This window comes from Lithobates pipiens, unplaced genomic scaffold (genome assembly GCF_037356315.1).
Source record: "Lithobates pipiens isolate NorthernLeopardFrog02 unplaced genomic scaffold, aLitPip1_a1.2 Scaffold_8, whole genome shotgun sequence".
NCBI lineage: Eukaryota > Metazoa > Chordata > Amphibia > Anura > Ranidae > Lithobates > Lithobates pipiens.
Genome location: NW_027507903.1, coordinates 647911325 through 647937605, shown reverse-complemented (window position 1 = coordinate 647937605; position 26281 = coordinate 647911325). Strand labels below are relative to the sequence as shown.

Here is a 26281-nt window from a genome sequence, read left to right as displayed (position 1 = left end):
AGGAAATTAATTAAATCTAGAAAGCCCTGTGTCTTCTGTTGCCTACTAGTCTGAGAAGGGAAGAGATCACGCATTGTATTGTTGATTGTACTAATTAACTTACCTATTGTCTGCCAGTATTCTGTGCCTCCACCTAGGCTGGTTTAAGCGACTAGTTAATTAGCCCAAGTTAATTCAATCACTGTCAGCTATTAGTTGCTAGTGAGGAAATAGTATACTTTTTTTTTAAATGACAGGATGAAGGTACTTTTCTTTATATTTATACATTTCTCATGGCACTCCATTTCCGTAGTATACCGTTTGTGTTGGTTGCGTTAGCGGTAAAGCGCTGCAATTTTTAACTGTGCTTTAGCATCCTTTTAGTGGCGCTTTCCAGCTGCTAGTAGGGCGCTTTTAACCCCCCACTAACGGCCGAAGAAAGGGTTAAAAGCACCGAAACTGCCCCAAAGATGCTGCTTGTAGGTCTTTCTCTAACGTCTTGCAAGCGTACCGCCCCAGTGTGAAAGCACTTAGGCTTTCTGACTGGGGCTGCAGGGGAGGCATTTTACAGGCACTATTTTTAGCCCTAAAGCGCCTGAAAAACGCCTCAGTGTGAAAGGGGTCTTAGGATAATTATTTTTCTGTATACAATTTCATTTGCATATGATAATGTGACCAGGCTCACCTGGTGTGGTATATAGTCTGTGTGTGTTTTTTCAATAAACAGTTCCAGTTCTCATACAAGCTATTTGTGTGCTAGTCTTGTAGGCTATGCGGCTATAATATCTGGTATCTACTGTATGTTCAGACTGGAGAAAGTGGGAACCCTACTTTATGTGAAAACAATAAAAGTGAAAAATTCCTTCAAATATAGTGCCGGGGTGATCCCCTTAGTCTGGCTACAAAGTGGCGCATCTGTAGCAAACAGCCCCCCACACTGTCTGCCGTTCGGTCCACTTATCCCATCTAGGAGGCGGGCATTGGTGGGGATTGGGCAGTGGCAGACATCAAGGAGCGCCGAGGATTGGGGAATCAGTGGACATCAGGCTGAGGCAGGCATCAGGGCATCAAGTAGTGGCTCCTGTGTCTACTTCTCCTCCCTCCTCCTCGCTTCCACCATGCATCTCCTTCCCTTCCCGTCCAATATGATCGCCTGTCATTTCAGCCAATCGGGTGATGGGAATCAGGCATGCTTCCTGATTGGCCAGGAGGTGGACCAGTGTTGCAACAGCAAATAATAATTCACTGTTGTAACACCTGGGTGGGCTCTTGGTGCAGTGCTCTGCGCCACGAGCCCACCCTATTTTTAAGCCTATTGGATCCTCTGGCTCTAATCAGGTGCTTCAAAAAAACACCTCAGCCGCTGTAATTCAGGCGCCCGGCATCATGAAAGGGGCCAGACACATGAGTGGATGGGCTGCCACTGCTGTGGACATGGTACAGGAGAAGATCTTAGACTGTTTACATGGTATAAGGCAGTGATGGCGAACCTTGGCACCCCAGATGTTTTGGAACTACATTTCCCATGATGCTCCACTACACTGCCGAGTGCATGAGCATCATGGGAAATGTAGTTCCAAAACATCTGGGGTGCCAAGGTTTGCCATCACTGGTATAGGGGATGGACTTAGACTGTGGACATGGTACAGGAGTCAGTCAGACTGTGGACATGTTACAGGAGATGGGTAAAGACTTAAAATGCTACAGTGGATAGTCAGAGACTATGGGCATTCTACAGGGGATTATTAGAGACATGGTACAGGAGATGGTCAGAAACTGTGGACATGGTACAGGAGATGGTCAGAGACCGTGGACATGGTACAGGAGATGGTCAGAGACTGTGGACATGGTACAGGAGATGGTCAGAGACTGTGGACATGGTACAGGAGATGGTCAGAGACTGTGGACATGATACAGGAGTAGGTCAGAGACTGGGGACATGGTACAGGAGTCGGTTAGAAGTGTGTAGTGACTGAGTAAATGCTATATTGGATGGTCAGAGACTGTGGGAATTTTACTGGGGATGATAGGAGACCATGAAAATGGTACAGGAGATGGTCAGACTGTGGACATGGACAGAAGATGGTTAAAGACTATGGACGTGGTACAGAAGATGGTCAAAGACTGTGGACTTACTACAATAGATGACCAGAGACTTTGGATTTACTAAAAGAGATGGTCAAAGACTTTGGAGTTTCTACAGAAGGTGGCCAAAGACTGTGGACCTACTACATGAGATGGTCAGAGACTGTGGACATGATACAGAAGATGGTCGCAAACTGTGGGCATTATACAGAAGATGATCAGAAACTGAAGACTGTGGAAATGGTACAGGAGACTCTGAACAAGCTAGAGGTATGGTTGAAGACAAAGGATATAGTAATACTCCCACTCATTCTACTAGTTGCTGAGCTGCAGAATACTAAAGGGCCACAGGTTTAGCATCAGGGGTGTAGCTGGTTCACAGGAGAATTTTTGGATAAAGCACATTTTATCTTTCAGTTAGATACACTTTTCTGTATGGAAGAAGGAATATAATATTTTGGGGATTCAAGTCTTACTTTGGAGTCATCTCGTAAGAAGTCCCATCAATCCATTCCCAGGCTCCATTGACCATTCTGAGACCGATCCACCAGTACTGATTATCTACAAATCCTTGCAGGAAATTCTTTAAAGAGACAGACAAACGACCATGTTAAAATGTGAACATTTTCCAACGCTCTTCTAGTTTATCTGCACCAGAAAAGTTTACACTCCCTCCCCCACAGTCACACATTATTATTATACATTTATATAGCTCTGACATATACTTCAGTGCTGTACAGAGAATAATAAGCCAGTCACACCAGTCTCTGTACCAGAGGAGCTTACACTCTAATTCCCCCCACAGTCACACACTATTATTATTATACATTTATATAGCTCTGACATATACCGCAGTGCTGTACAGAAAACACTTAACCAGTCACATCAGTCTCTGCACCAGAGAGGTCTTGTGTGCTGCAGCTCTCCCTCTCCAAAAACCAGGTGGCCAGGTGAGTTACCTGGACCTAGTGAGGATAGGAGATTCTGGGGATGATCAGGGTGATGGTCCCCCTGAGGGATCTGATCTGCGATCCCAAGCTTCATCTTCACTTGAAGACCTCGGCTCTGGCCCTAAAAAAAAGGAGAATCTACCCCCACTTTCAGAGAGTGGGTTACTGACCATTTGGTTCATATTGCAAAGGAGGAGGAAAAGCTGATGAGCCTGAAAGCTGAGTGCAGGAAAAAGAAAGTTTCACATGATAAAGCATGGAGCAAGAAGCGAAGGAGCCGAAAACCATCGCTTACTGTTTTGGAGGACGCTACCAGGAAGCAGCAGAACCCGGTGAAATCATTAACCACTTGCTTACTGGGCACTTAAACCCCCCCCCCCCCCCCCCTCAGTCCCAGACCAATTTTCAGCTTTCAGAGCTGATGCACTTTGAATGACAATTGCGCGGGTATACAACACTGTACCCAAATGAAATTTTTATCATTTTTTTCCTACAAATAGAGCTTTCTTTTGGTGGTATTTAATTACAGCTCGGAGTTTTATTTTTTGCTAAACAAACAAAAAAAGATGCAAAAAAAAATAAAAATCATGTTTAATAGTTTGTTATAAAATTTTGCAAACAGGTCATTTTTCTCCTTCATTGAAGTGCGCTGATGAGGCGGCACTGATAGGCTGCACTGGTGGGCACTGATAGGCTGCATTGGTGGGCACTGATAGGCTGCACTGGTGGGCACTGATAGGCATAGTTAAGGCAGCACTAATAGGCACAGATAAGGTGGCACCGATAGGCACAGATAAGGCAGTACTGATGGGCACAGATAAGGTGGCACTGATGGGCAAAGATGGGCACGGATGGGTGGCACGGATGGGTGGCACGGATGGGTGGCACGGATGGGTGGCACTAAGGGGCACTGATAGGTACCACTGATAGATGGGACTGATGGGCACTGATAGGTGGCTCTGATAGGTGGCACTGCTGGGCACTGATGGGCGGCACTGCTGGGCACTGATGGGCACTGGTAGATGACACTGATGGGCACGGATATGTGGCACTGGGGTGCAGCACCGTTGTTGAGGCAGATTGTGGGCACTGTGGGTGGCACTGCTGGGTGGCACTGTGGGCACTGCTGGGTGGCACTGACGGGGGCACTTATGTTTTATTAAGGTGGCACTGGCAGGGGGCAGGTGGGCACTGGCAGGGCTGGCCGTGATCGGGACTGATGTCCCGATCACGGCCGCCGGTGATCGGCTCCGTTGCATCACATGATCAGCTGTCATTGGCTGACAGCTGATCACATGATAAGGGGTCGGGATCGACCCCTTGCTCGGATCAGTGATCAGGCAAGTCTCATAGACTCGCCGACCACAGGGGGCGCGCAGGCCGCTCGTGCACGGGACGACGTCAATAGACGTAGTCCCGGCAAAGGAGGTCCGCGCTGTAGCCGTCATTCGGCTATAGTGCGGATCTCAAGTGGTTAAAGAAAAAGAGTGGAGCTTTCAAGGAAAAGTTCCAGAATGAGGAACTATTCCAAAGAATGAGGGATGACACCAGTCATCCCTCGGGTGAAGGCTGCCGGGTGAAGAGTGAAGAAGGGGGTCCTGGATGCTGCCCCTGTTATCCCATCCACCTCAGGTCTCACCAGAGGAAATGGCAGCCCCTGCTTCCCTCCCTCCCAAGCAAGCTGGAGGAACAGCACAGAAGGTGGAAAATGGATGGGGGGGCTGCTGAACTTTATTCAGGAAATGTAGTTTCCCTTGCGTGGAAGAACTTTTCAATGTTCACCGGATTCTGCTGATGAGGATTATAGCGAGGACTCTGTACCTGGTAAAGGGAAAAGTGACTTTTACCAAGCCGTGCATGGTTAAAAACAGACAGTATGGACACCAGCATGCAGAGAAAAGTTTTGAAGGGAAAACCTCCTGTGTCTGCACAGGGCTCCACAGGAAAGATGGCTGCTGTGCCTGTAGTACTGGACTCTATTACAATGGAATTTGGGACTCTGAACTCTGATGACAGTAAGCCATCTGACTGTGAACTCTGCTGGGGTAAGGGGAAGGGACCTGACATTCTTTTCTGAACCATCCCCGCTGGTTGCCGCAAGTACAGCAGAAAATGGTGGGAAGGGAAATGGCTGCACTCTGAAATGTGTTTCTGAAACTCAGGGAAGAGTGACAAGGAGCGGAGGGCTTTTGCCTAAGTATGTCGGGGTGGAGGAGATGAAGACAGCAGCATCTGGTGTGAGTGGGTCTGCTGGGAGCAGTAGTGCCTCAAATGAATGTGAATTATAAAGCTGCTTGTAATGCTGGATAAGAGAATTTATATGTGTTGGTGGATGGAGTGACACCTGCTCTTACCTCCGATAGTGATTTGCAGAGCGGGGATTCCGAGGGTCCTGCAACCAATGGGCAGGATGCAGCTCTAAGGTCTGGAGTGTCTAATCCTGCAAGTAAAACCTATGCTGGGGCTAAAGCTGTGATAAGATGGTCACATCAGGGGGACAGCTCAGGGGGAGGTCTGCTGCAGGTCTGCCATCTGCTCCCCTGTATTTCAGGCAGAGGAATGTAGTGCTGCAGTTGGGAGGGAGGGGGGTGCATCTCCTATAAGGAGGTTGGTTGTGGACAAGAGTTTGGCAATGGGTTTCAAGGCAGATGACATCTTTGCTGTGATTAGTCCGGTAGGCTCCTATGAGTATGATTTGTCCTTTGTTCGTCCGAGTTCCTTGATATGTTTTGGGAAAAGTAAGAACATGTGTATAGGGGCCTGCTGGAGTGGGAGGGACTTGTCCCAAAACTTGTCTTACGCCAACGTCTTGTGAAGAATGTCACCATCCTGGTAAGGAATGAATCAATTCCTTCTACTGACCTGTCTGTCTGGCTGAGGAGATATGGCGAGCTTCTGACCCCCATTGAAGAAGATTGTGGATGAGAGGGGAATATGGATAGATGGTGGTCAGTGCAGATGAGGTTGCATGTGTGTGGGAATGTGGCCCAGAATCTGCCCTCCTCAGCTTTCTTTGGGAAGGATAGGATTGCCGTGTTTTACCCTGGGCAGCCCAAGCTCTGTAATCAGTGCAGTTCTCTGGGTCATTTTGCCTCCTAGTGTCCAGAGATAAAGTGCTCTCTGTGACAGGGCCTGGGGCATCTGGCTAAGGATTGCAATAGGATCAAATGCAATATTTGAGGGACATCGATCAGACAGGCATGTCAAGTTTTCTGGATTCTATTCCAGGATTTGGAAATGGCAGTTCTTTGGTGAGTTTGACAAAGGTTATCACTGCAGTTGAGGTAGTCAAGGCTATTGATAAGCTTTTCATTAAGAAGTCGCCGGGGCCAGATGGATTGACAGCTGAGTTTTATAAGCACTTTAAGGTTACTCTGGCCCCATATTTGGTGGCGGTTTTTAATGGCTGTCTAAGAGAGGGTTCGGCCTCCCTCCATGTGACAATCTGCAGTGATTCTTCTGTCAAAGGGTAAAGATTCTTTGAGAATTAAGCCCATTAGCCTTTTCAATGTTGATAGAAAGATACTAGCAAAAAAATGTTTTGGCCATTTATCGTCTGTAGCGGGCAATCTACTTTCTCACTACTACCACTGTTCGGTTCAGGTTAGAAGCACTTTTTCAATGGTGTTAGCTGTCCGGGAGGCCCTGGAGCGGTGCAGGGCTGCAGGCTGGAGAAAGAACCTGCTGGCATTGGATCAGGCTAAAGCTTCTGATCAGGTCAATCATGAGTTACCTATGGCTGCTTCTTGGCGAGTATGGCCTGGAGGGGGGCTTTATCGATTGTCTGAAGTCCTTGTACAGAGGGGCTGAAAGATTCATACTTGTGAATGGTTAGATCAGATGGCCTTTTGAGGTTGGCTCTGGTGTGTGTCAGGGGTGTCCTTTGAGTCCTCTGCTATACACATTCACAATTGATCCCTTCATCAGGAGATTAGAAGGCAGGTGGTTGTGTGGAGTGCCTTTGAGCATTGCTGGTGAACCCCTTTTGAGCGTCGTAGCATATGCTGAGGATGCGTCTGTTTTCATTTCTGGGACAGAGGAGGCGGAGGAGGTGATCTCGGTGATGGAGCAGTATGCTAAGTCTTATGGCTCAAAGATCAATCAGGATAAGAATGAGGTTTTCTGGATGGGAGGGGAAGGCAATGCCTTCAAGCTTCCGGACATCTTCCCAGAGTCCCGTCAGGAAATGAAAGTTTTAGGCATCAAATTTTGTCCCGGCGATTACAGCCTTGCAAATTGGGAAGGCAGGCTACAAGATGCCGATGCCAAGGTTGTCAGCTGAAAGGAATGGAAACTCTTACATAGAAAGGATTGATCTGATTAAAAATGACCTGATAAAGGTATTTCTATATGTCAGCTTTGTCTGTGTTTTGCCAGTGTCTCTTTATGCTAAAATCTACAGCTGTTTCTTCCAGCTGTTATGGGGGAACAAACTGAACCTCAGAGATCTGTAACCTACATTCCCAGATGGATGGGTGGCATCAGGGCTGTCTTAATGAGAGGCCCCTGCACTTTCCCCAAAGCTGCTGGTCCTTGAGCCCACGCTGCCCCGAAATTGGGGGCCCCATGATGGCACTGAGAGTGATGGATACACAGGGGAGGCAGGCTGTCATCGGTGCACCGTGCTGTGCAGAACAAAACCTATTATTTCACAGCCAGCAGGGAGGGGAAGGGCCAGAGTGCCGGTGATGCTCTGACCCCACCCCATGCAGCTTGAATGCTCGGGACTTGAAGGCTGCAGGGTAGGAACTGGAGTGGGAGTGGCTGAGTCGGCAGCACTGAGAGCCCACCTGCGGAAGTAGCATTGTGGATGGTATCATGGTGAGCCCAGCTGTCCAGCACTGTTTGCACTGAAAGGCTTGCAATGCCCAGAGGGATGCTCCCTCCTCCGCCCCCTCCTTCTGCCTGCTTAATTGGTATAGGTGAGTGCAGTCCTGGAGGTGGGCACAGAGCCAAAAGTTTACATGCACTGTATCTCCACTGGAAAAGGGGGTACTACATGGATGAAATAATGGTGCTGGGGGATATCAAGGGTGTATGTGGGAAAACAATGCTGAGGGGGGATCTGGGGTGTATAGGGGGTACCAATGCTTGGGGTAGCTTTGGTGGCTATGGTGCTAGAGGTATCAGGGATGTAGAGAGGCAACATTGTAGTGGGGTCAGAGTGCTGGCAGATATCTGGGGTGTAGAGGGGTCAGAGTGCTGGGAGGATATCTGGGGTGTAGAGGGTTCAGAGTGCTGGGGGGATATCTGGGATGTAGAGGGATCAGAGTGCTGGGAGATATCTGGGATGTAGAGGGATCAGAGTGCTGGGAGATATCTGGGGTGTAGAGAGCTCAGAGTGGTGGGGAAATATCTGGGGTGTAGAGGGGTCAGAGTGCTGGAGGGATATCTGGGGTGTAGAGGGGTCAGAGTGCTGGGAGATCCGGGGTGTATAGGGGTAGCAATGCTTGGGGTAGCTTGGGTGGCTATGGTGCCAGAGGTATCAGGGATGTAGAGAGGCAACATTGTAGGGGGTATTAGGGATGTAGTGAGGTCACAATACAAGGAGTATCTTATGGTATATGGTTACAGTGCTAGGGGGAATATCTAGGGTGTAGAGGGGTCAGAGTGCTGGGGGGATATCTAGGGTGTAGAGGGGTCAGAGTGCTGGGGGGATATCTAGGGTGTAGAGGGGTCAGAGTGCTGGGGGGATATCTAGGATTTAGAGGGGTCAGAGTGCTGGGGGGATATCTGAGGTGTAGAGGGGTCAGAGTGCTGGGGGAGATATCTGGGGTGTAGAGGGGTCAGAGTGCTGGGGGGATATCTGGGGTGTAGAGGGGTCAGAGTGCTAGGGGGATATCTGAGATGTAGAGGGGTCAGAGTGCCGGGGGGGGATATCGGGGGTGTAGAGGGGCCATAGTGCTGGGGGGATATCCGGGGTGTAGAGGGGTCAGAGTTTTGGGGGGATATCTGGGGTGTAGAGGGGTCAGAGTGTTGGGGGGATATCTAGGGTATAGAGGGGTCAGAGTTTTGGGGGGATATCTGGGGTGTAGAGGAGTCGAGAGTGCTGGGGGGATATCTAGGGTGTAGAGGGGTCAGAGTGCTGGGGGTATATCTGGGGTATAGAGGGGTCAGAGTGCTGGGGGGATATCTAGGGTGTAGAGGGGTCAGAGTTTTGGGGGGATATCTGGTGTGTAGAGGAGTCAGAGTGCTGGTGGGCTATCTAGGGTATAGAGGGGTCAGAGTTATGGGGGTATATCTGGGGTGTAGAGGGGCCATAGTGCTGGGGAGGCATCAATCTAGCAGATATATTGTATGCACAGGACAGCTTTGTTACTTTATGTATGTAGTATTTTCCCACTGTTTCTTTGCTGTATAGAATGATTGTTCATGTAGTTAATGCGGAGCTCCATCCAAAAGAGGAAGCTCCACTTGTCTGCCTCCTACCTAGCATTACTTTGCCCAGGGGCTCATGATGCTATTAAGATGGCCCTGGATAGCCTAGGTATGGTCATCCCAGTGGTGTTCTTTTCTCTGATGTTTTTGAAACATAACTTTGGTAATATGCTGGCAGAGGAACTGCCTGGGCGGGTTGCTATTTTTTTTGTTAGTCCTGGTTTAGGCCTTTACTGCAAAACTGGGAGAATGGTGGGCCAGTGAAAAGCCTGAGGGTCCGACATGGTAAGCTCCCAGCTTACGTTGCTCCATGTCTGAAAGTGCTTCGGCAGTGGAGAGTAATGGTGGAGGAAGTCCTAGGAAGGCCTTGGAGAAGAGGGTTGTTGAATCTGCCTTTAGTGAGCCACTGGCCTTGAGGGATTACCTAGGCCCTGTTATGAGGGAGCAAATCCTTTTAAAGTTTTCAGATTTGGCCTGGCTCTTGTTCCATGGCTGACTCTACGTGAAGGGCAACTTGAAGCATCGCTCTGCGGAGAACCGTGGTTGTGCGAGAATGGAGTGTGACGGTGTGGACCATTTCTTGCTTCAGTGCCCCTTCAAATAGAAGTCTAAAAGTGGGTGGGTCGGGGCTCTGGGTGTCCCTTTCCTTTCTCGCTTGAGTTATGCGGAGTGGTCATACGGGGCCTTTGAGGCACATCAGGATTTTGATTTTGAGACACTTTTTCTAGTTAGCCTGGTAGTCCATTACTTCATGTGGTTTCCACTTAGAAAAAAATCCATCCTGTTGAGTTGATGGTTCACAACATTCTGGGTGAAGTTGGGAAGATTCAGGGTCTTGAGAAGGACAGGTGGCACCCAGGGGCCTGGACAAAAGCATGGAGGAATGTCAGCTCCCCGTAGCTGCTGTCAGTCAGTCTCTGGGTGTGCGGCTTTTCTTTCTGTCCTTTCACGACCCCTAGATTTTATAAGATCAGATTTTTGAAAAAAGGACCGCATGCATGGGTTAAATGTGTAATCATTTCTTGTCCTTGTCCCCCCCCCCCACCCAGTTACACACTGTTATTATTATACATTTACATAGCTCTGACATATACCACAGTGCTGTACAGAGAACACTGAGTAAGTCACAGCAGTGTCTGTACCAGAGGAGCTTACACTCTAATGTCCACCCACAGTCACACACTATTATTACCGTATATACTCGAGTATAAGCCGAGATTTTCAGCCTCTTTTTTGAGGCTGAAAGTGCCCCCCTCGGCTTATACTCGAGTCATCGCTGTCTGCCCGCTCGATCAGCGTGTCGAGCAGACAGACAGCGGCCATTCTATTCAAAAGCCGCGCCTCCGGCTCCGCCTTCGCCTGTGATAGGCGGAACACTGAATTTCCCAGCAGCCTGTGTTCCGCCTATCACGGACATCGTATCATCCTCGTACTACGGACGAGGATGATACGACGTCTGTGATAGGCGGAACACAGGCTGCTGGGAAATTCAGTGTTCCGCCTATCACAGGCGAAGGCGGCGGCGCAGCTTTTGAACTTTACAATGGCCGCCGACGAAGAGGGCACGGGACGGCACGGCACGGGACGGGACGGGACGGGGGCAAGGCAAGGCACGACACGGGACGGATGCAAGGAGGCAAGGCACGGCACGGGACGGAGGCAAGGAGGCAAGGCACGGGACGGAGGCTCGGGACAAAGGTAGGCTGGACACACACACACACACACACACACACACACACACACACACACACACACACACACACACACACACACATGGATGGAGACACACACAGGGATGGATGGATGGATGGATGGAGACACACACACACAGGGATGGATGGATGGAGACACACACACACAGGGATGGATGGATGGATGGATGGAGACACACACACACAGGGATGGATGGATGGATGGACACACACACACACAGGGATGGATGGACGGACACACAGGGATGGACGGACACACAGGGATGGACGGACACACAGGGATGGACGGACACACAGGGATGGACGGACACACACACAGGGATGGACAGGCATGTCTCACCCTCGGCTTATACACGAGTCAATAAGTTTGCCAGTTTTTTTGGGGGTAAATTGGGGGCCTCGGCTTATATTCGGGTCGGCCTATACTCGAGTATATACGGTATACAAATTGGATAACGTTTCATGTGCGTGAAATTTCCTACACAACTGACAATGTGATAATACGGAGACATTTAGGACTCTGGATATGTTTTGTGCCATTGTGATTTTCATTTACCCAATTAAAGAAATGTGGTCCTGTTCAATATTGTATAGAAATGTATAAGACCCCCGTCCCATCATTAGCTGACATTTTGTTTTTAATCTTCCGATCTCAACACAATGAAGTCATATTTTGCTCCTTATATATGTTTCATCATCAGGTACAGCTCCTTTCCGATAGGCTCTGAGAAAGGGCGAGGGGAATATGAAAGGACATGCAAAGGAATACAACGGAAGTCACCAAATGCCCGCAGGAGATAAAATGACGTAAAATTTCGAGCTGCCAAAATATTCCAAATAAGGGAGCAGCAAAAGAAAGCATGCCAGACCAAATTCATAAAGGAGTCCAAAACAAGACAACTAAGGCCGCGTACACACGCGCGGACTGTTCGCCCAACTTTGTCCGCTGAACAGTGTTTGGGCGGACAGTCCGCTCGTGTGTGGGCTTTCAGCGGACAGTTTCAGCGGACAGTTTGACGAACAAGGTTTTTCGGAAATTCCGTAAAACTGTCCGCTGAAACCTTGTTTGAGCGAACAGTCCGCCCGTGTGTAGGCTTGTTCGACAAACTAAGTTCCGCGCATGCTCAGAAAGGCTTAACACGCCGAAAGTTATAATGCAATGTATAGGACGTCGTATTTTTCGTCCCGTCGTACGTGCCGTTCACGTCATCGCGCACGGTTTCAGCAAACTGTTCGTTCGTCGTGTGTGGCCATGTCCGTCCATGCTAATTTTGAGCGGACTGTTTGCCGAAACTGTTTGACGGACAAAGTTGGGCGAACAGTCCGCGCGTGTGTACGCGGCCTAACATGTTTTGAGGGAACACCTCCTTCACCCACCTTCATCTGGGCTACAAGACATATACAAGTACACAGCTATAAGCCCCTGTACACACGGTCGGAGATTCCGATGGAATGTGTCCGATCGGACCGTGTTATCGGATAATCCAACTGTGTGTGGTCTCCATCGGACTGTTTCCGTCGGAATATCCGACAGAACCAAGTTTTCCAACTTGACTATAAAATTTTGCGACAACATGCTCCTATCGGACACACTCCGATCATGTGTAGCCTACTCCGACTGACAAAGTGCCACGCATGCTCAGAACAAATTCCTAGACCAAAGCTTTTGGCTACTAGCCTAAACGTAGTCCCGTCATAACGAAATAACGTCATCATGTTATGTACAATTGGATTTTCCGACAACTTTGTCCGACCGTGTGTATGCAACAGTTTCAGACAAAATCCGTCGAACAAAATCCAACGGATTTGGTTGTCAGAATGTCCGACCATGTGTACAAGGGCTTACAATATGAAAATTGTAAACCAAAAATAGGTGGAACCAATATCCATACATAGAGCCTAAAACCAACCGCGTTATGAACAAAACCAAAAAATGTCTTGCATGTACAGTAAATACCAAATTAATTTGTGTAATTTGGTACATATATGCATAAGATCCAGTTTTTTTTTAACTTTCAATATTCATACGTTTATATTAGTACTTGGATTGCAGCCCTGTTAAAGGTGGAGAGTGTTTTTTCCCCCTGAAACGTGTTGGTTGTCTGGGTCATTAAAGCTTTTTTGGACTCCTTCACAAATTTGGCCTGGTGCTTCGTCTTCAGGTTTAAGCTCTGAGTGACATTCCCGGGGGCCCATTGGAGGGTAGCCCAGGAAGCTTTTCAAATGATTGTGATCCTTCCCTCTACTACTCTGCATCAATAAGTATTGAAGACCCCCCGTCTCTTGGATTTATCCTCCTACAATATTCTAAATATCTGCATCAAGCAAATCATTGTTATCTGGGATGTATTTAGCTTCATATTAATTGGTTAATCCATTAGAGGAAATTGTGTCGCTTCTAAGAGGAGGCCACATGGGAAGGTCATACTCGAGCCTCTTTATTTCTCCATTGTGGTGCTCACCACTCTTACCATCTCATCCTCCCCATTAATGATCACCAGGTGAGCCTTGTTTTTCTCACAGTCTTCCTTGGCAGAATTCATTGGCACCTCTTTTGTGGACTTGTAGTAACAGCTGAGGCCATAATGCTTCCAGGACTTATCACACAATGGTTGAGCAGAGCCTGAGAAAAAGAGAGAGAGAGGGATGGCAAAAATAATCTCAGATTATGAGGGACTTTTCCCATTCTATAAACTTTTTATTAAAGGAAAACGCAATGCAATCAAATGTTAATTATTAACATGACTGAGTCACATATATTCTATGTGGTGGAAAGTTTTTGGACACCCGACCATTACACCTACAGTATATGCACTTGTTGTAAATCCCTTTTGGCCATGGCCATATGGAGGTGGCCTCACTACTTTTGATTAGGCTTAAAAAGATTTGAAGGTGTCTGTGGTGATTTGTGCCCATTTGTAAGGTCGGGTACTAGGGTTGCCACCTCATCCCTTTAAAACCGAAAACATGACTAGTGTATAACCTAGGTGACTTCTTCCCCTTTTCCAATCTTTACCACTGCTACGCCCCTTACCTTTTAAACACCCCAGAAACTGAGACCACACCAATCTGGAGTAAAACATGGCCGTAGCAGCCAATTATCTTTATTATAAAATTATTCAAAAATAATTAACATAAATAACATAAATAACATAAATTAACAAATCTAAACTCAAGTATTAAGGCACTTCCTCCCTTAAACTCCTCCCGTTGGTCTGTGCTAAGATAAACCCACCAAACCACCATCATAAAACTTCCGGCACTGCGGTCCCCAACTCTAATAGACCTCAAGCTGACAAACTAGCTCAGAGGCCAAACACTGACCGCAGTGCACCTAATACCAACTTCAGCTAAAACCACTGTTAGCTGTACACCACCGACGGGTACTATACCACCGATAGGTCCCGCACTCTTCGATCACTGGGGTAAATCCTTCATCCGCACAGACCAACAACATGCCACCACACGCAAGGGCAAAACCTTACCCTTGCGCGCCCTGCCACACCCTCAATGCTCTCTGAATCCCATCCTGAATACCCAGGGACCATAAATCCGTCCCTACATCATTCAGGTGCACCCCATCCCTCCTAAGGTAGCGCCAAGTGTCCACCTCCAACTCTAAGTGCTTCACTGCCAACCCCCCATTCCTGACCACAAAACCACTAACCTCTTTATTGATATTATTTCTGGCCCTGTTAATTTTTTCAACAGACCTTGCGAACCTCCAGGACGTACGACCCACCATGATCGACCACACAATAAGCATGCATGGGAAGGCAAGGCGGAGCTGCCAAAAATCAAGCATAATGGCCTTAACCAAATCCAGCATAGTTTTAACACCCAAGTCGTTGCCCCCAACGTGCAACACCAGCACATCTGGAGGCCCGTCCAAGCGTGCAAATCTATGCACTTCCACCACTGCCCTGTCCCATAGCATGCCCGGCACACCCAGCCACCGTATAACTGCATCCTGCCTGGAAAACCCGAGTTGATGGCCGTCCGGGCGAGCATCCCCCCGTCTGGCCCCCCAACAAACATACGAGTGGCCAACTATCCACGCCAACCCCTGTCGTCCGCCTGTAAGAAAAAGAGAGAAGACAATACACCCCAACGTCAATAAGCAACACCATCCAGCACAACCCCCCAACAGTCCCCTCCTGAAGTTAAACCAATAAATGCGGGTGGACGTAAGACAGGAACCGCTGAGATTCCCATCGCCCAATGCGCTTTACCGCCACTTCATCCAAACCCCACTTAACCGCTTCCGTCGCCGCCCCTATACGGAAGGAATGTGAAGAGAATTTTTGCTCCCCCAAACCCAACGCAACCAGGCATCGCTTAAAAATTGTCGTAAACTGAAACCTCGAAAGCGACCGTCCATCCTGATGCACCAAAAACGACCCACCCACAACCGGACGCACACTCAAAAAACTGCGCACCAACCCAATAGGGCACAAGGGCGAACCGGGAAGCGCAAACACTTGCACCATCTTACCCTTGCCCCGCTGATCCGTTTTCGACCGGCTCACCAGAATGGACAGCCGATCACTCTCACACACCATACACCATCTGGATACGACAGATGATGAATCAGCCTGAACTTGTTGGGCTCCTTCTTGGGCACCACACCCAAAGGCGAGACCACCAAATTCAGAATAGGTGCCACTGAAAATGGGCCCCCGATGCTCCCCAACGACACTTGCTTTCGCAACTTTTTTCCGACACCACTCCCGCGTGTTGCAAAGCCGACCGCAGATTGCGGGCCAAGGTGGGGTGCTACACCCAACTGCGCCGGAATCCGAAACCCCTCCGCAAACCCCTGTGCCAGCAACTGCGCAGCCTCCCGATCCTGATATCTAGCGAGGAAAGGCAGCATCCTTCCCACCCTCACCGGCGTGGTCCCCTTTTCCCACAGCATCACTGGGCCTGCCTTTTCCCTGCTTAAAACAGCGGGACAAGGGATGCCCCCCCCCACCACAGCCAGAGCACTCATGCTTGTACTTGCATGACCCTCCGAACTTGCAGGAGCCCTCGTTGTACTGCCAGCACACCCCTTTTTTCCTTGTGGCCGATTGTCCGGGGGTAGTGGACCCACCGGCCCCACCCTGAAAAAACTGGCTAGGCGACCGCGCTGAGATCATAAGGCGCATCCACAGGCTGATGAAAAGACGGGCGAATAGCCCTCCGCTGACGAAATTGTTCGTCGTAACGCAACCAAGACGTTCCCCCATAGACTCGATAGGCCTCTCCCACGGTGTCCAGGTAGCAGAAAAGGGCAGAACAGTGCTCCGGGTTCTTCTCCCCTATCACGCTCGCCAATATGGCGAACGCCTGCAGCCAATTCGCAAACGTCCGCGGAATGAGCCTATATCTCCTCTTCTCCTCGTCCTCCTTCTTGTGGTCCTCCGGCCTTACCCTATCGAGATTAAACTTCTCCAATGGCAGGAGAGCGAAAATCTCCACGTATTCGCCCTTCCATATCTTCTCCTTAACTTCCGGCTTCAGATGGGCCCCCAGGGGCCCCTCGAAGCATACGTAAACCTCACATTCCGCCGCATCCGCTAAGCGAACTAAGTCATGCTTTTTTGCGGTTTCAGTGGTCGCCTTCTCCACCCCCTGATCAGCCACCGCTGCCACCGGGGCGGCAGGCACCACCACCGAGGCGGCAGGGGCCGCTGTCTCAACCGCCATGCTCTCCGCACCCCCCGACCCCCCCCCCCCGTCCCCACCAACCCCCGTGCTCGGGCCCACCCAAGCCGCTGCCGGGGGAAGACCCCCGCACCCACACGGCTCAAAACGCTGGACCAGCTCCTTCAGACCCGCCAGGAACCCCCGCAAACCCGCGTCCCCCACCGCGCGGTCGGATACCAACGCCGGCGGAGTGGCCGGTGCGGCCCCCAATGGCCGCCCCTTGCAGACACGCCCCAACCCCACATCAACATTCAAAGCAGACAAATAATGCAAGGACTCACCGTGTTGCCTGGATGGGGCCCCACCAGCCAAAGGTCCCGAGTCCACCACCGCCAGACGCTCCTGCTGCCCATCGTCGTCCGACTGCAACAGCTCCCCCTCTGAGCGACTTTCCGGGAGTTCCGCCTCGCTTGCCGACTGCTCTCCAGCGGATGTGTCACTGGATGCCGGGGATCCGCGGACCTTCCGTTTCCTCCGTAACGCACCAGATCCGCACGATGATTTCTTCACCGCCTTTCCGGGACCCTCTCGTTGCTGCTCGCAGTGCCGTTCCAGGCCACTGCCCGACGCCAGCACGACTCCACCACCAGCCTGCGCCCGGTGACCCCCCACAGGAGTCCCCTGCCGCTTGCCAGTCCCAGAGGGGCCACCTGCTGTCTGTCCCTGCAGCCCAGCAGCCATCTTCCCATGCAGTCCACCGGTAAGCCCCGCCCCCGCCACCGCCATGCCAGGAGCTGGGGCCCTGTGCTCAACACGGGGCCTCCCCACCCTCCCAGCACCAGTATTTCCCCTGTCAGGCTCCCCCACCGCCTTGCCATCTCCATGGGTCCTCTTCCTGGAGCCCCCCCGCTAACGGTGCCGCCGTTCGCTTCGTGGGCGGGCCAGAGGGGGGCTGGTGACCCCCACCACGTGTACCAACAGTCCCAGGGAGGGGGGAGAGAGGGGGGTCCGGCGAAAAAACGGTCCGGAGGCCGCGAGCGCCGCACTCACGCCGTCTCCCGGCCGGGCCGCACTGCCGCTGGGGTAGACTCGCCCAGCGCCGCCGCCAGCCGTGCCTCCAGCCATCCAGGGCCCCTGGACGCCGATTCGGCCTTCAGCCTGGCGAAAAGCTCCTCCACCGCTGCCATGGCTCCTAACAAGCTCGCTCCACTCTGCAGACTGAGGAGGGGAGGAGCCGCCCCCTCTAAACTATACTTCTGCTCCTCCCCTCCCAGAAAGACCACAGTACTGCCCTCTCCAGTCCTGTGTCCCTGTTAACCCCTGTCATGCCGCCCTGCGCTTATTCTGCTTGTGTTCTGCTCCGGGCTTTCTTATTAATTACACGCGTTCTGTGGCTGATTAAGGTGATAATTAAACTCACTTGGTGCCTTATCTGCATGAAATTAGCCTCAGAACCCGTGTAATTCATATGTGTTCGAGTTTAAAGGGATGAGATGGCAACTCTATCAGGTACTGATGTTGCTTGAGAAGGCCTGGATCACAATCAGCATTCAAAGGTGTTCAGCAGGGTGGAATTCAGGGCTTTGTGCAGGACATACAAGTTCCTCGGCACCAAAATGGTCACACCATGCCTTTTTGATGCTGGCTTTGTACACAGGGGCACCGTCATGCTGGAACAGGAAAGAGTTTCCTTAATTACTTCCTATCCGGGCCAATTCTCGCACTTTACTCCTACATGTAAAAAAATCATAATTTGCTCAAAATGCTCAACTACACTGCAGAGTGTTTGATTATCATGGGAAATGTAGTTCCAAAACATCTGGGGTGCCAAGGTTCGCCATCACTGGCCTAGGCCATCTTTATGTAGAGCAACAATTCTTTTTTTCAGACCCTCAGAGAGTTCTTTGCCAGGAGGTGCCATGTTGAACTTCCGGTGACCAGTATAAGGCTGGATTCACACTATATTACCAAAAGTATTGGGACACCTGCCTTTAGACGCACATGAACTTTAAGGGCATCCCAGTCTTATGCCCCGTACAGACGATCGGACATCCATGGGATTTTTTCCGACGGATGTTGGCTCAAACTTGTCTTGCATACACATGGTCACACACACAAAGTTGTCGGAAATTCCGATCGTGAAGAACACAATGACGTTAAACATGCACAACGGGACTATAAAGAGGAAGTTCAATAGTCAGTAGCCAATAATTTCCGTCTCGTAATTTATTCTGAGCATGCATGGCACTTTGTGTGTCGGAACTTGTCTACATGAATTTACGCGATCGGATTTTGTTGTCGGAAAGTTTTAGATCCAGCTCTCAAACTTTGTGTGTCGGAAATTCCGATGGAAAAAGTCAGATGGAGCCCACATACGTCTGAATTTCCGACAGTGAGCTCCGATCACACATTTTCCGTCGGAAAGTCCGACCGCGTGTATGGAGCATAAGTCCGTAGGGTTCAATACTGAGTTGGCCCACCCTTTGCAGCTATAACAGCTTCAATTCTTCTGGGAAGGCCGTCTACAAGGTTTAGGAGTGTGTGTGTGGGGTTGTTTTTCAGGGGTTGGGCTTGGCCCCTTAGTTCCTGTGAAGGGATCTCTTAAGGCATCAGCATACGAGGACATTTCGGACAATTTCATGCTCCCAACTTCGTGAGAAGAGTTTGGAGATGGCCCCTTCCTGTTCCAACATGACTGCGCACCAGTGCACAAAGCAAGGTCCATAAAGACATGGAGGAGCGAGTTTGGGGTAGAGGAACTTGACTGGCCTGCACAGGGTCCTGAGGTTCAGGAGTGTGTCTATGGGAAGGTATGACCATTCTTCCAGAACCACATTTGTGAGGTCAGGCAATGATGTTGGAGAGAAGATCTGGCTCACAGTCTCCGCTCTAATTCCTTTCTGAGTCCTGACCTCAACCCAATTGAATGCCTTTGGGATGAATTAGAGTGGAGACTGCGAGCCAGGCCTTCTAGTCCAATATCAGTGCCCTGACCTCACAAATGCACTTCTGGAAGAATGGTCAAATATTCCCATAGACACATCTCCTGAACCTTGTGGACGGCCTTCCCAGAAGAGTTGAAGCTGTTATAGCTGCAAATGGCGGGCCAACTCAATATTGAACCCTACGGACTAAGACTGGGATGCCATTAAAGTTCATGTGTGTGTAAAGGCAGGCGTCCCAATACTTTTGGTAGTATAGTGTATGTAATATATATATATATATATATATACAGTATCACACAAAAGTGACAGAGTGTATATATATATATATACACATATATATATATATATATATATATATATATATATATATATATATATATATATATATATATATATATATATGAGTGTATTTATCCTCTGACACCTCACTATGTTATGTGTTAATGGAGACCAGACCCCGTTCATTGATGGTTGAAAGTCTTAATGGGGCGCACGCTTATGCCAACACAATAGGATTTTCCGACAACAAAATCATGGATTTATTTCCGATGGATGTTGGCTCAAACTTGTCTTGCATACACACGGTCACACAAATGTTGTCGGAAATTCTAATCGGCAAGAACGTGGCGACATACAACACGTGCGACGAGCCGAGGAGAATTACGTTTAATAGCCAGTGCGGCTCTTCTGCTTGATTCCGAGCGTGCGTGGAATTTTGTGCGTCAGAAGTGTCTACACACGCTCAGAATTTACGAGAACGGACTTTGTTGTCGGAAAATTTGAGATCCAGCTCTCAAAGATTTGTTGTCAGAAATTCTGACAGCAAATGTCCGATGGAGCCTACACACGGTCGGAATTTCCGACAACAAGCTCACATCGAACATTTGTTCTTGGAAATTTCCGAGCGTGTGTACGCGCCATTAGGGGGTTGTATTTATATAAAAAAAAAAACAGCATAGTTATTTGTCCTATGAAACCGCATGCACATTCTGTGGAAATGGGGACAATATTGAATGTTATTAGGCCATTTTCTCTCCAGGTCAAATGTTCCTCATAGACTGAATCAGGAAAATGCCACCTTATCTCCACTAAATGGAACTGATGATCAGAGGAAATAATTACCTATGATGGTAAGCTCCATCTCACACTCATATTATGGTGTTTTCCCGATTTTACTCTATTCTGTATGAATAAATAACATTCAACCTGGTAAGAAAATGGCTTAAAAAAAATTGTGTTTTTTTTTGCTTCCATTTAGAGGGAACAAATATATACTGTATGCAGGTTTAAGCAACAAATAGCTCCGCAAATTTTTTAGGGTGGGTGCAAAATGAGAAACTCACTATTCATCTTCCTGACCTCTTCTAGGAGTTTCCCCACAACTCCAAAATTCCTCTGAATCTTGTTGAAAAGAGAACCTGTAATACAAAGAATGGCAGGTTACCTTGGCTGCAGAGCTGCTCCCCTCTATACACATGAACAATGAGAGGGAAAGAGATTTTCCTTCAGGGCTATAGACATGGACATGCACACAGGGCTAGCAGGGTGTGCCTGGGCACACCCTAATTATCTTGTGCACATTATTGCTCTGTGTGCAGGCGGGGAGATGGGAAAGATCTCCCTCGTACTGGCTCTGCCTTAAGAGAAGTGCTTACGCAGGGAGAACAATGTGATGTGGCCATATATACAAGGCTGCTGATAAGGCAGTACAACCAGCCCTCCTGTACCGGGCCCGGGGCCCCATCAGTTAAAAAGGGGAGCCCAGGCATTTGCTGAGCAAGAGGGCCGGCTGTACTATCTTATTGCAGACACCAATCCTCTTCTGCCTCCCCCTGCAGCGTTGCCAGCTTCTCGGTTTACACTGCAGGGGGGATTGGTTCAAGCACATCTGCCCAGGCCCCCTTTCCCCCACAGCGCTGCCGGCTTCCCTCCTCTCCCACAGTCCCTTTCTTTCACAATTAAGACAGACATTAGATATTTCACCAAAGCCCCCCCCCCCCAGTGGGGCTCCTAAGAAAATTGTAAATAAATAAATAAATAAATAAAACGGTAAAAAAATAATACAAATAAAAACTACTGACACCAATCTCTGCTCTACTGACACCATCTGCTGCTTTACTGATATTCACACGTGTGTGTTTGTACTTCCGCTCCTCTGGGATAACAGCCAAATGGCTTTTAGCCGCATCGGTTGTTATCTCTGAAGAGCAGACTGCCCGCTCTAAAAATGGTACGGCAGCTGCATGCATCATCACGATATAACCCCTTAAAGCCAAGGCTGCATATGTGCGTACGATGGGCGCTAAGGGTTTAAGTTTGCTTATAGCAGTATATTACAAGCAAGAATTTTAGTGAATGAAACTGAATCATGCAGTCTGTTTTGTTGTGATTAGCTGTGATTGGTCAAAGCTAATCACATGGTACAGATGGGCTGTGATTGGCCCTGTCTGGTACCATGTGATCAAATTGACCAATCACAGTTAGCAACACATTTGTACACATTGGATGTCTTGAAAGAAAGCCATCTATTGTGTACAACTGTCATGTGACCTGCTGTGATTCGTCACGGTGGCCACATGGTACTGGCAGCGAGCTGGTACTCTGATCAGTCATCGGCTGTGTCCCGTGGACATAGCCGGTGATGGATCACGCCATTGCATGGGCCCTGCGGCTGCACGATTGGTGCATCCTGACATGACATCATATGACACTCACGTCGGCAAAGCATCCACCTGGCCGTCAATCTGCTATTGGCCAGGCGGGAACTGGTTAATCAGCAAGAACAGGAGTAAATGCACACGCATATATATTCAAATAAAATGAAGCCTTAAGATGATACAGCATTGAAAAAATTGCCCAGTAGCAGGACAGTTTTAATTAGCAAGTATATGAGTAAATACAGAGACACAAGGCACAGCAATTTTTAAACAAGAATTAGCCCTCAGATGCAGCTGTGAAAAAAAACGGTCAGTGGCAGGACATGTTTTAATGCAAGAGAAAAGAAGAAATGCAGAGACACAAGGCACCGGTCAGGTTTTTCAAACAAGAATTAACAGTTTGGCTTCAGTTGATGCAGCTGTGTAAAAATTGGCCAGTGGTAAGCCATTTTTTAATCAGCAAGGACATGAGTAAATGCAGAGATGCAAGGCACAGATGTCTTGAAACAAGCATTTAAAAGTCAGCCCTCAGATGCAATTGGCCAAGAATTAAAAAGTTAGTCCCTTTAAATGCAGCTGTGTAAAAAATGTCAAGCGGCAGAATAGTTTTCAGTGGAACAGAAAAAAAATGTAGATTTATTTTACCCTCAGATGATACATCTGTGCACAAAATGTCAAGTGGCAGGACAGTTTTAATCAGCAAAAACAGGAGTAAATGCAGAGATACAAGGCACAGATACCTTCAAGCAAGAATTAAAACAATCAAGCAAGAACTAACGTGTACACACGACCAGACTTTCGACGGACTGAACTGCGGAGGACTTTTAAACGGAGTTCCAACAGAGTTACGATGAAACGGACTTGCCTACACCAAAGTCCGACTGATTAGAACGTGATGACATATAACCGGACTAGAATAAGGAAGTTCGTAGCTAGTAGCCAATAGCTGCCCTTGTCCGTCGGACTAGCATACAGACAAACTGATTTTTCGACCGGACTGGAGTCCGTCTGAAAAATATGAAACATGTTCTATTTCTAAAGTCCGTCTGGTTTTTTGACAGCAAAGGTCCGATGAAGTCGATTTGTCCAACGGATTCGTTTAGTCGGACCTTTGCTGTCGAAAAGTCCGGTCGTGTGTACACGTCGTAAGAGTTTGCCTCAGATAACAAAAATGTTTAAAAATTGTCCAGCAGTAGGATAGCTTCAATCAGAAAGAATGGGAGTAAATGCTCAGACACAAGGCACAGGTGTTTTTTAAACAAGAATTAAAAAAGACAGCCCATTTACATGCAGCTGTTTAAAAAAAATTACCAGTGGCAGGATGGTTTTAATTAGGGAGAACTGGAGAAATGCAGGGCAGAGATACAGGGCATAGATAGATATTTTACAAACAAGAATTAAGAACTTGCCTCAGATGGTAGAACTGTATAAAATTTGCCCAGTGGTAGGACAGCTTTATTCCGCATGCACATGAATAAATGCAGAAACACAAGGTATAGATGTTTTCAAACAAGAAATAGAAAGGCAGCCCCCTTTAGAGGCAGCTGTGTAAAAAATGACCAGCGGCAGGACAGTTTAATTAAAGAGAAAAGAATAAATGCAGAGACACAAGGCACAGTCAGGTGTTTCAAAACAAAAACTAATGCCGCGTACACACGACCGAACTTTTTGACAGCAAAGGTCCGACAGAACGAGTCTGTCGGACAATTCGATCGTGTGTGGGCTCCATCGGACCTTTGCTTGGCAAAAATCCAGCGGACTTTAGAAATAGAACATGTTTTAAATTTTTCCACCGGAACTCCGCCGGACCGAAAAATCAGTTCGCGTGTATGCTAGTCCGACGGACAAAAACCGACGCTAGGGTAGCTATTGGCTACTGGCTATGAACTTCCTTATTCTAGTCCAGTCGTATGTCATCACGTTCGAATCCATCAGACTTTGGTGTGATTGTGTGTGGCCAAGTCTGTTCATTCGTAAAGTCTGTCGGAACTCCGCCGAAAGTCCGTCGGAAAGACTGTCGGACCTAGTCCCTCAAAAAGTCCGGTCATGTGTACGTGGCATTAGAGTTTGCCCTCAGATGATACAGCTGTCTAAAATTTGACCAGTGGTAGGACAGTTTTAATAAGCAGGAACAGGAGTAAATACAGCGACACAAGGCACAGATGTTTTCAAACAAGAAATTAAAAATTCAGCCTTCAGCCTTTTCTTATTTTCAAATAAGAAATAATGCTGCATACACACGAGCAGACTTCTCGTCGAACTGAACTCCGAAGGACTATTTGACGGAGTTCCAACGGAGTTCTGCTGAAACGGGCTTGCCTACACACGATCACACCAACGTCTGATCATTTAGAATGCGATGACGTATGACGGGACTAGAAAAAGGAAGTTCAATAGCCAGTAGCCAATAGCTGCCCTTGCGTCGTTTTTGGTCCGTCGGAACAGCTTACAGACGAGCGGTTTTCTCGATAGGAACTGGTTCCCGCGGAAAGATTTGAAATATGTTCTATTTCTAGGTCCGTCAGAATTTTAGAAAGAAAAAAGTCAGATGAAGCTCACGCACGAGAGGAATGTCCGACAGAATGATTCCGTCTGACCTTTTCTGACGGAAAGTCCAGTCGTGTGTACAGGGCATTAGAGTTTTCCCTCAGTTGATACAAATGTGTAAAAATTAGCCAGGGGCAGAATGGTTTTAATCAGCAAGAACTTGACTAAATGCAGATACACAAGACTTAGATGTATTCAAACAGTTTTAATCAGGGAGAACTGAAGAAATGCAGAGATACAGGGCATATGTAGATATTTTACAAACAAGAATTAAGAGCTTGCCCTCAGATGGTAGAACTGTGTAAAATTGCTTTATTCTGCAGCTTTAGATGCAGCTGTGCAAAAAAATTACCAGTGGCAGGACAGTTTTAATTTGGAAGAACAGAGGAAATGCAGAGATACAAAAAACAGGCAGATAGAGTGTGTTCTAACAAAGAATTTGCAATCAGATGATACAGCTGTGTAAAAAAATTGGCCAGTGGCAGGGACTGCCTCAGCGAACTGCTGGACAATTTTTATCTGTTGATGAAAGCCAGCCACATTTCACTTGATTAAAAATGTGTTGTTGCTGAAACTAATCGAAAAAAAAAGGCCTTTATGATATGGTTCAGACAGTGTTGCTGTGTTGGTGTCTAAAAGCCAAGCCAATTGTCAAGAAAACAAATAACGGCTGCATATTTAATGACGTGCTGCTAGAGCACTCTATCGCTGAGGCTGTCTGTTCTGTCCCACTTGCATGCTTTTTTTTCTGTTGTGTCAAACTATACTATTATTCTGCTCTACACTGATATCTAATGATGGTTTAGGGCAAGTACAACTTTTTTTAACCTATGTGATTTGGTATTGCCCTCTGCTCCCCCCTCCTCCTGTTTAGTGTAAGTTATTTAAAGCGGAGGTCCACCCTAAAATGGACCTTCCGCTCATCGGAATCCTCCCCCCCTCCGGCGCCACAATTGGCACCTTTCAGGGGGGAGGGGGGTGCAGTTACCTGGATAATCCAGGTAACTGCACCCACTTCCGGGATAGCTCTCTGCGGAAAGGGGCGTAGATTATGCCCCTTTCCGCAAGTGCCCGCCCCCTTCTGCAAGTGCCCCGCTGCCTGCTGGGAAACACACAGATCCCAGAGGCAGCGGGGACCGTCCTCATTGCGCAGCGCGACTCACGCATGCGCAGTAGGGAACCGGGAAATGAAGCCAAAAGGCTCCATTTCCTGATTCCCATACCCAAGATGGCGGCGGCAGCACCCGAGAACCGATCTACAGATCGGCTTCGGGTGCCGACATCGCGGGCGCGCTGGACAGGTAAGTGTCACTATTTTAAAAGTCAGCAGCTGCAGTATTTTTAGCTGCTGACTTTAAAAAAAAAAAAAAAACGCGGAGTCCCGGCGGACTCCCGCT

The 26281-nt window shown here is 48.4% G+C and overlaps 1 protein-coding gene across 1 annotated transcript in view; it reads right to left on the bottom strand.

Annotated features, from left to right (window-relative positions):
• LOC143961696 (uncharacterized) overlaps positions 1–26281 on the bottom strand; it is a 124174-nt gene that overhangs the window by 5028 nt on the left and 92865 nt on the right. Inside the window, exons 11-13 of the mRNA XM_077471015.1 lie at positions 21024–21098; positions 13576–13727; positions 2541–2647 (exon numbers count right to left, since the gene is read on the bottom strand). Of these exons, the coding sequence (XP_077327141.1) occupies positions 2541–2647; positions 13576–13727; positions 21024–21098 (334 nt within the window). The remainder of the gene's footprint in view (positions 1–2540; positions 2648–13575; positions 13728–21023; positions 21099–26281) is intronic.